The sequence below is a fragment of the Entelurus aequoreus genome, linkage group LG06 (genome assembly GCF_033978785.1).
Source record: "Entelurus aequoreus isolate RoL-2023_Sb linkage group LG06, RoL_Eaeq_v1.1, whole genome shotgun sequence".
In the NCBI taxonomy this organism is placed as follows: domain Eukaryota; kingdom Metazoa; phylum Chordata; class Actinopteri; order Syngnathiformes; family Syngnathidae; genus Entelurus; species Entelurus aequoreus.
The window spans coordinates 7,964,388-7,975,387 of record NC_084736.1 but is presented as its reverse complement, the minus strand read 5'-3'; the positions used below and the strand labels follow the sequence as shown (position 1 = coordinate 7,975,387).

Here is an 11,000-nt window from a genome sequence, read left to right as displayed (position 1 = left end):
ACCGTTACACCAGAGCAACAAAAACGCGCAATTAAGTGATCGAAATACTTGTTTTACGTGATTTTATCTACACGGTCTATGCCGGGAAATGGAATCCAGTTCTGTGGCGATTGAAAGTAGTTCTCTACCAATTAGTCAAAAATGTATTGATTTGAGGAATGATTGACAGATAATTTCAGGAACAAGACATACATTAAATGTTGCTCGTCTGGACACTACGGGTCCTTTAACCTCTTAAGGCCCAAGCTGTTTGTTAACATGCTTTTTTTATTTTTTTTATTTGCTATTTTGGCTTATTGGACCGTAATTAGAATAAAAACTAAAAATCATCAAAATCAATATGATGTACTTAGTCCATAAGTACACAAACGTGTACTTCATGTGTAGTGACATGCAAATTTTTATTTTTACACTTTTTTTCCCAAATTCCATTGTATGTTATACTCTTCTGACACCACCCGATGGCAGTATAAGTGTCCATATGTCGGCATAAGACCCCAATTCAGTAGTGTACACCAGTGGTCCCCAACCACCGATTGGTACCGGGTCGCACAACAATTTAAATTTTTTTTTTTTTTTTTTTATGAAATCAACATAAAAAACACAATATATACATTCTATATCAATATAGATCAATACAGTTTGCAGGGATACAGTCTGTAAGCACACATGATTGTATTTATTTATGTAAAAAAAAAAATTTTTTTTTTTTTTTTTTTAAATGCACCCCCCCCCCTTATTGGACCGTATTTAGAATAAAAACTCAAAATCATCTTTTAATATGATGTACTTAGTCCATAAGTACACAAACGTGTACTTCATGTGTAGTGACATGCAAATTTTTATTTTTACACTTTTTTTCCCAAATTCCATTGTATGTTATACTCTTCTGACACCACCCGATGGCAGTATAAGTGTCCATATGTCGGCATAAGACCCCAATTCAGTAGTGTACACCAGTGGTCCCCAACCACCGATTGGTACCGGGTCGCACAACAATTTAAAAAAAAAAAAATTTTTTTTTTTTTTTTTTTTTTTTTATGAAATCAACATAATAAACACAATATATACATTCTATATCAATATAGATCAATACAGTTTGCAGGGATACAGTCCGTAAGCACACATGATTGTATTTATTTATGTAAAAAAAAAAAAATTTTTTTTTTTTTTAAATACACCCCCCCACCGGTCCGTGGGACAAATGTTCAAGCGTTGACCGGTCCGCAGCTACAAAAAGGTTGGGGACCACTGGTGTACACAATTTTGGAAATAAGAGCTAAAAGGTGCTGTCCACGCATGTGGCCACTAAGGCCTTTAGAGGTTAATGCAATACTTATTTTAAATAGGTGGGCTAAATGACATGGTGTATGTGCCACAGGTTTTCAGCTTGTTTGCAATTTTAGATCATTCACAACAAGCTGTATTCAGGAGGTAAAATATTTATTAAATAAAGCATCCCTCAAAAATACAAGTGTGCTTCGTTTTGAATGAAGAATGCATCAAACGGTTGCACAAATTGTAACATCACACAATGAAAATGTAGTGACTAGGGGGGGTTAGAGTTAAACATGCAAGCGTGGGCGGGGCAGCAGGAAGACAAGGGGCTCTATTCTCGTATGTAAAATACAACAAGCTAGTTAAGAAATGTAACAAAACTCAGGCAATGTGTTGATGACAAGGCAGTTTGTGTGGTCTACGGTGATCAATCTAAAAGAAAAATCTCTCAATGACATTTTTAAATCCCATTTTGACCATTGTTCAAATATTGACAAGATATTCCGCGCAGGGAATAAATTGCACCATTAGACAAGGAAGTAAACAATGTGAAGCGTGCCTTTAAAACATACACAAATATAAAGAACACAGTGTATTGTAAAAAAAAAAAAAAAGTGACGAGGTAGTTTCAGTAACAATCTTATTGTAGCTTTTATTAGACCTTCGATGGCCTTGAAGGAGGTATTTAAAAGGACGTACAGCAAGTAACATGCCATGCGGATGAGGTCAGCGGTTCAATGAGGTATTCACATTACGGTAAGTGCCATGTAGATGACCACCCCAATGTACCCCGCATCTGGATTCAGCACATTTTCAGATATGTGAAATGCTGTGATAAACATACCTATTGTTCCAAATAGACCTACGAACTGTGTTGTGAACACGCACTCACACACAACACTATTAGGGTGAAAGAGAACAGCTTTCATTGTAAAGGCCTGTTGGGGCTAATAATCATTTAACCACAATAAAATTAAGCAAAAACAAAAATGTGCTCCACTTGTCTGACTTTTGCAGCTTTACAGATTAATTTCCCCCTTCAATTCATGAGTGTTAAGGTGACACTGAAAATTGGGAAAACATGTTAGATTGCAGAATATTATATTTTAGGAAAATTATTTGAACAGGGATTTTCACTTTTTTGTTTTCTCACAAATTCTAGGGAACTTTGTATATTTGTCTTTTCTCTCCTATTATAATTATTGAAACATGTTATTGATCGTCTTTAGTGACTTTATATATATATGGTTTTTTTTCTCAGTACATTTACGTGTTTGGCTTTTGCAAAAATTTCTTTTTTGTATTATTTTTATCCAGTAATATCCCGACTTCTTAAATTGTTTGTTGTAACATAACTATTCTTGCAAACTTGTTTTCGTTCTTTTAAAGTAAACTCAAGTTATAATCCATGTAATTTACTGTAAATGATTACTACTTTCATGTTTTTTCAAATTTTCATACAACTTAATTCTTAATTCTCATTATTTTTTAAACATTCTTAATTTGTAAAAAAAAAAATTAAAAAAAAATTAGTTGTTTTTCTGGTAACATAAAAACTTTATTCTTTTTGTATGATATATTTTTTAACATATTTACAATGTAGTTATGGTCAAATTGTTTTTAATTTTGAGGAAATAAATCTATTACCACTTTTTTGTCATTGGAATTACACATTTTTCCCCAGTCAATTTTTTTCTCAGTACTTTTACGTGTGTTTGGCTTTTGCAAAAATTTATTTTTTGTATTATTTTTAATCCAGTAATATCCCGACCTCTTAAATTGTTTGTTGTAATATAACTATTCTTGCAAACTTGTTTTCGTTCTTTTAAAACAAACTCAAGTTATAATCCGTGTAATTTACTGGAAATGATCACTATTTTCAGGTTTTTTCAAATTTTCATACAACATTAATTCTCATTATTTTTTAAACATTTTTAATTTGTGAAAAAATATATATATATATATGAGTTTTTCTGGTAGCATTACAACTTTATTCTTTTTGTATGACATTTTAACATTTTTACAATGTAGTTATAGTAAAATTGTTTCTAATTCTGAGGAAATAAATCTATTACCACTTTTTTTCTCATTGGAATTACACAATTTTCCCCAGTCAATTTTTTTCTCAGTACATTTACGTGTGTTTGGCTTTTGCAAAAATGTATTTTTCTGTATTATTTTTAATCCAGTAATATCCCGACTTCTTCAATTGTTTGTTGTAATATAACTATTCTTGCAAACTTGCTTTCGTTCTTTTAAAACAAACTCAAGTTATAATCCATGTAATTTACTGTAAATGATCACTATTTTCATGTTTTTTCAAATTTTCATACAACTTAATCCTCATTATTTTTTAAACATTCTTAATTTGTAACAAAAAAAAAAATTAAATAAAATGAGTTGTTTTTCTGGTAACATTAAAACTTTATTCTTTTTGTATGATATTTTTTAAACATAGTTTTACAATGTAGTTATAGTCAAATTGTTTTTAATTCTGAGGAAATAAATCTATTACCACTTTTTTTCTCATTGGAATTACACGTTTTTCCCCAGTCCATTTTTTTCTAAGTACATTTACGTGTGTTTGGCTTTTGAAAAAAAATATTTTTTGTATTTTTAATCCAGTAATATCCCGACTTCTTCAATTGTTTGTTGTAATATAACTATTCTTGCAAACTTGTTTTTGTTCTTTTAAAATAAACTCAAGTTATAATCCATGTTAAAAGTATCACTTTTTTCATGTTTTTTTCAAATTTGTATAAAACTTAATTCTTAATTCTAATTATTTTTAAACATTCTTAATTTGTAAAAAAAAAAAAATTGTAATGAGTTTTTCTGGTAACATTACAACTTTATTCTTTTTGTATGACATTTTAACATATTTTTACAATGTAGTTATAGTAAAATTGTTTTTAATTCTGAGGAAATAAATCTATTACCACTTTTTTTCTCATTGGAATTACACGTTTTTCCCCAGTCAATTTTTTTCTCAGTACATTTACGCGTGTTTGGCTTTTGCAGAAATTTATTTTTTGTATTATTTTTAATCCAGTAATACCCCGACTACTTCAATTGTTTGTTGTAATATAACTATTCTTGCAAACTTGTTTTTGTTCTTTTAAAATAAACTCAAGTTATAATCCATGTAATTTACTGTAATTATCAACTTTTTTCATGTTTTTTCAAATTTTCAAACAACTTAATTCTCATTAGTTTTTAAACATTCTTAATTTGTAAAAAAAATAAAAATAAATTGTAATGGGTTTTTCTGGTAACATTACAACTTTAGTATTTTTGTATGACATTTTAACATATTTTTACAATGTAGTTATATTAAAATTGAAATAAATCTATTACCACTTTTTTCTCATTGGAATTACACGTTTTTCCCCAGTCAATTTTTTTCGCAGTACATTTACGCGTGTTTGGCTTTTGCAAAAATTTATTTTTTGTATTATTTTTAATCCAGTAATATCCCGACTTCTTAAATTGTTTGTTGTAATATAACTATTATTGCAAACTTGTTTTCGTTCTTTTAAAATAAACTGAAGTTATAATCCATGTTAAAAGTATCACTTTTTTCATGTTTTTTCAAATTTGTATACAACTTAGTTCTTGATTGTCATTATTTTTTAAACATTCTTAATTTGTAAAAAAAAAAATTGTAACGAGTTTTTCTGGTAACATTACAACTTTATTCTTTTTGTATGACATTTTAACATATTTTTACAATGTAGTTATAGTAAAATTGTTTTTAATTCTGAGGAAATAAATCTATTACCACTTTTTTTCTCATTGGAATTACACATTTTTCCCCAGTCAATTTTTATCTCAGAACATTTACGTGTTTGGCTTTTGCAGAAATGTATTTTTTGTATTTTTAATCCAGTAATATCCCATCCATCCATCCATTTTCTACCGCTTATTCCCTTCGGGGTCGCGGGGGCGCTGGAGCCTATCTCAGCTACAATCGGGCGGGAGGCGGGGTACACCCTGGACAAGTCGCCACCTCATCGCAGCAGTAATATCCCGACTTCTTAAATTGTTTGTTGTAATATAACTATTATTGCAAACTTGTGTTCGTTCTTTTAAAATAAACTCAAGTTATAATCCATGTTAAAATTATCACTTTTTTCATGTTTTTTCACATTTGTATACAACTTAGTTCTTAATTCTCATTATTTTTTAAACATTCTTAATTTGTAAAAAAAAAAATTGTAATGAGTTTTTCTGGTAACATTACAACTTTATTATTTTTGTATGACATTATAACATATTTTTACAATGTAGTTATAGTAAAATTGTTTTTAATTCTGAGGAAATAAATCTATTACCACTTTTTTTCTCATTGGAATTACACGTTTTTCCCCAGTCAATTTTTTTCTTACATTATTTTATTTACAGTTTGAATTTATTCTTACTAATATACTTCCTTCCTCTTTGTCAAATTGCGGCTTTATTCGTGTAATTGTATGTATTTATTTTTTCAGTGTGGCCTTAACACTCCTCGGGAGAGCCCATGGAAGAACATCTGCTGCAGTCTAGGTGGTGTTGGTGTCGACGTGGGTGAAACACTGATGGTGGTTCAAACCGTACTTGTAGGCGTAACATTTCCCGCAGTCCACGCAGCTGTACGGCTTCTCTCCCGTGTGCGTCCGAAAATGAATGTTCAGCGAGCTTTTCTGGGAGAAACTTCTGCCGCAGCTGAGACAACTGTAGGGTTTCTCTCCGGAGTGGACGCGCTGGTGAAGCTTCAGGTACGTCTTCTGGGCGAAGCACTTGCCGCAGACCGTGCAGCTGAAAGGTTTTTCGCCCGAGTGGCGCCTGATGTGGACTTTTAGGCTGCTTAGGTAGTTGAAGACTTTACCGCAGAAAAGACACTGGAAGTGCTTCAGTGGTCTTGTGGGTTTTAGTGGAAAGCTGATGAGATCTTTGGCAGCGACGACGGCGCTGTTTGTGTAGTCGACGTAGTCGCTGGTGGTGGCGGGAGGGTTTGTGTTGTCCAGCATCGTGCTCATCGCCGCGTCCTCGATCAGCTTGTCCATAATGCTGGGCTGCGAGCGCTGCGCTTGTGCGTCCACCATCAAGGGGAAGGTGGACAAATCCTCCGAATGAAGCTGCAGCTCGCTCACGGATCGGTGGAGAGAACTTTGGGCCTCCACCATCCCCACATCTGCAACACATTAACAATCATGTCACATCGACAACAAGAATGATGTTTCATCTCAATTCACCTTTCCTGCTCTCCGTCACCCTCATCTGCTGCCCGAGTGGATGATCGTCATAAATTTCCTCCTTGACGAAGATGAGATCGGGTTCTCTGTCTATGATATCCAACACCTGACAAAAGACATGACAGTCACCAGCCTGCTCGCTGGTCCACACGTTAATCAATCACCTCTGGTGCCATGCTGGACATGGCGACAGGCTCCACCGGCTCTTTCCTCTGAGGGGTGACTCTTTTGTCGTCTCGCCACAGGTCCATGCACCAGTCCTTCCCGAAGACGCCATCGATGGACGGGGCGTCCTGCTGATGCTGTTGGTCTGCTAATGGAAGCAAATATGAAAGTGAGACCTTCTTCTTCTTCTTCTTAAAACAGCATACATTTGTCGACTGCAAAATCAATGAGTGTAGAGCAGACCAGGGGCCGTACTTATCAAGCTTCTTAGAGTGCCATTTTACACTTAAGTCCTGAGAATTTGCGAAATTTAGTCCTACTCTCAAACTTAAGAATAAAAGCTTTTTATCAACGTTCTTAAGTCTAAGAATCACTCCTACTCTCCACGATATTTAAGAGACCTTCAGAGGTGTCTTAAGTGGTTAGGAGTTGCCAGCAGGGGATGGCACTGAGGCGAGAGAGACGTGCGTGAACGTTCAGGGAACGGAACAATGTTTTGTTTTTTTTTGATGACGAGCAGCTGATCAAACGGTATCGTTTAGACAGAGCGGATATTATTTTTGTCACAGATTTAATACTTTTTGATTCCTTGTTGATTTCTGCATGTGTCTGCAGTGGGCTAGTATATATAGAGCCACCCACACCAGTTTCAAATTAGTTGCCTAATTAATGAATTGGAAAGAAAATGTTATGACAGTAGCGTATGTGTGTGGCCGTGAGGTGAGTGACGTCAGTGAGTGTGTGGGCGATAGAAGAGAGGGAGCGGTAGCGTGAGTGCCGGCGGGGACTAGTTTGTTTTGTATTATTTTGTAGTTTATTGTCAAAATATACACTCCCATTGTCCACTTCAATATTTCCAAGATATTTCTTTATTCTTAGACAACGGATTCCCTTCCGTGATTGGTCATTTCTATGGACACAGAAATGACGTCACCTAAAATTCCGTTTACGGCACATACCGTAGTAATGTCGTAATTCAGCTCTGAGTGTGACACTTAAGATTCAGTCCTACACTTCGCTGAAAGTGTCAGTAAGACGCTTGATAACTAACTTTTAAGTGCAGCTTTCAGCGAAGAATTTATTTACTCTTAAGTCAACTCTTAGCAGACTTCTTAGGAGTAATTCTAAGAAGCTTGATAAGTACGGCCCCTGGGCCGCATGTTACCGTATTTTTCGGACTATAAGTCGCAGTTTTTTTCATAGTTTGGCCGGGGGTGCGACATATACTCAGGAGCGACTTACACTACCGCTCAAAAGTTTGGGGTCACCCAAACAGTTTTGTGGAATAGCCTTCATTTCTAAGAACGAGAATAGACTGTCGAGTTTCAGATGAAAGTTCTCTTTTTCTGGCCATTTTGAGCGTTTAATTGACCCCGCAAATGTGATGCTCCAGAAACTCAATCTGCTCAAAGGAAGGTCAGTTTTGTAGCTTCTGTAACGAGCTAAACTGTTTTCAGATGTGTGAACATGATTGCACAAGGGTTTTCTAATCATCAATGAGATCGGTAGGTTGGAGTTCAAATCCCAGCCGAGTCATACCAAAGACTATAAAAATGGGACCCATAACCTCCCTGCTTGGCACTCAGCAACAAAGGGTTGGAGTTGGGGGTTAAATCACCAAAATGATTCCCGGGCGCGACACCGCTGCTGCCCGCTGCTCCCCAAGGGGATGGGACAAATGCAGAGGACAAATTTCGCCACATCTAGTGTGCGTGTGACAATCATTGGTACTTTAATCTTTAATTAGCCTTCTGAGCAAACACATTGTACCATTAGAACACTGGAGTGATAGTTGCTGGAAATGGGCCTCTATACACCTATGTAGATATTGCACCAAAAACCAGACATTTGCAGCTAAAATAGTCATTTACCACATTAGCAATGTATAGAGTGTATTTCTTTAAAGTTAAGACTAGTTTAAAGTTATCTTCATTGAAAAGTACAGTGCTTTTCCTTCAAAAATGAGGACATTTCAATGTGACCCCAAACTTTTGAACGGTAGTGTATGTGTGAAATTATTAACACATTAGCGTAAAATATCAAATAATATTATTTAGCTCATTCACGTAAGAGACTAGACGTATAAGATTTCATGGGATTTAGCGATTAGGAGTGACAGATTGTTTGGTAAACGTATAGCATGTTCTATATGTTATAGTTATTTGAATGACTCTTACCATAATATGTTACGTTAACATACCAGGCACGTTCTCAGTTGGTTATTTATGCCTCATATAACGTACACTTATTCAGCCTGTTGTTCACTATTCTTGATTTATTTTAAATTGCCTTTCAAATGTCTATTCTTGGTGTTGGCTTTTATCAAATACATTTCCCCAAAAAATGCGACATATACTCCAGTGCGACTTATATATGTTTTTTTTCCTTCTTTATTATGCGTTTTCGGCCGGTGCGACTTATACTCTGAAAAATATGGTAAGCTTTTTAATACGGCCCGCCAGACATTCCTAAATAATTTTTTGAGATCTTTAAGATGGAAACTGTAGCTGCCATTATGATGTGCACTGATGTTTTCTAATGACCATAAGTCTTGAACTATACAAAGTGGTGTTGTCCCGATACCAATATTTTGGTACCGGTACCAAAATTATTTTGATACGTTTCGATACTTTTCTAAATAAAGGGGACCACAAAAAATGGCATTATTGGCTTTATTTTAACAAAAAAATTCTTAGGGTACATTAAACATATGTTTATTATTGCAAGTTTGTCCTTTAATAAAATAGTGAACATACTAGACAACTTGTCTTTTAGTAGTAAGTAAACAAACAGACTCCTAATTAGTCTGCAGACATATGCAGTAACATATTGTGTCATTTATACACCTATTATTTTGTCAACATTATTAAGGACAAGTGGTAGAAAATGAATTATTAACCTACTTGTTCATTTACTGTTAATATCTGCTTACTTTCTCTGTTAACATGTGCTATCTACACTTCTGTTAAAATGTAATAATCACTTATTCTTCTGTTGTTTGATACGTTACATTAGTTTAGGATGATACCACAAATTTGGGTGTCAATCCAATACCAAGTCGTTACAGGATCATACATTGGTCATATTCAAAGTCCTCGTGTGTCCAGGGACGTATATAGTTTATAAACATAAATAACTTTTTTTTTTAAACAAAAGATGTTATGCCAAAAAATATTGACGTAACCATAATAGTATCGACTAGATACGCACCTGTACTTGATATCATTACAGTGGATGTCAGGTGTAGATCCACTAATGCTGTTTGTTTACATTTTGATGCCGGTGAGCTACGGTGTGTAGTGAAGCATGTATATCTATTCCTCGTCCTGCAGTGATAAGTCTACTTGTAAGAAATGTACTTTATTTGTTGCAATGGAGGCGAGGATTAGTGATTTAGAAGTAGCTAAAACACTGCCGACTGGGGCTGGACATTAGCTGCTAGCTAGCTAGCCATGTCTTAAAGCACCTCTTTCGGTGGGCGTTTCAGTGTTATAACTTAACCTTTATCTTTACTTTTTAAACCAAAATGTTTTCAAATGACCGTAAGTCTTGAACTATACGAAGTATTTCAATGGTTGGAATCTGCGCTTTTGCATGATATACTAGTTACTATGGTAATGTAATTAGTTACTATGGTCATCTAATTAGTTACTATGGTAATCTAAGTCACAGCAGCTCAGACGAGGCACCAAGCAGTGTGGGTGGGGAGCGTTTCCACAGAGTGTTTCCAGAGCCTGAAATGCGGGTGTCAGGGACAGACGCGGTAGGAGATTTTTACAACAAAGTTCTAAAGCTTAGTGATGTATCAGATACATCAGATTGTATGTGGGGTTTTTTTTACCCTTCACGTTCATATTTCGCTGTCCGTTGCATTTTTGTTGCGTTTCACTTGATTGTAAAATATGTCGATCGAGAGGGGGTGTGACGTTGTCAATATTCAGTGTTTTATCGTTCATAGTTAACCTCTGAAGGCCCAAGCTGTTTGTTTACATGCTTTTTTTTTATTTCTCTTTGCTATTTGGGCTTATTGGACCCTAATTAGAATCAAAACTAAGAATCATCTTTTGATATGATGTACTTAGTCCATAAGTACACAAACGTGTACTTCATGTTTAGTGACATGCTAATTCTTATTTTTACACCTTTTTTTTTTCAAATTACATTGTATGTTATACTCTTCCAACACCACCAGATGGCAGTATAAGTGTCCACATAAGTGGCCATAAGACCCCAATTCAGTAGTGTACACAATTTTGGAAATAAGAGCTAAAAGGTGCTGTCCACGCATGTGGCCACTAAGCCTTTAGAGGTAATATTGTGAAT

At 34.8% G+C, this 11,000-nt stretch overlaps 1 protein-coding gene across 2 annotated transcripts in view; it reads right to left on the bottom strand.

The window, feature by feature from the left end:
* Window positions 1-1,426: 1,426 nt before the first annotated feature.
* LOC133651802 (zinc finger protein 181-like) overlaps window positions 1,427-11,000 on the bottom strand; it is a 15,830-nt gene continuing 6,256 nt past the window's right edge. The window contains exons 2-4 of one of the 2 annotated variants that reach the window (XM_062049934.1): window positions 6,677-6,825; window positions 6,513-6,618; window positions 1,427-6,451 (exon numbers count right to left, since the gene is read on the bottom strand). In XM_062049934.1, the coding sequence (XP_061905918.1) occupies window positions 5,820-6,451; window positions 6,513-6,618; window positions 6,677-6,825 (887 nt within the window). In that variant the 3' untranslated portion in view covers window positions 1,427-5,819. The remainder of the gene's footprint in view (window positions 6,452-6,512; window positions 6,619-6,676; window positions 6,826-11,000) is intronic. The other variant, XM_062049935.1, reaches the window with a different exon arrangement.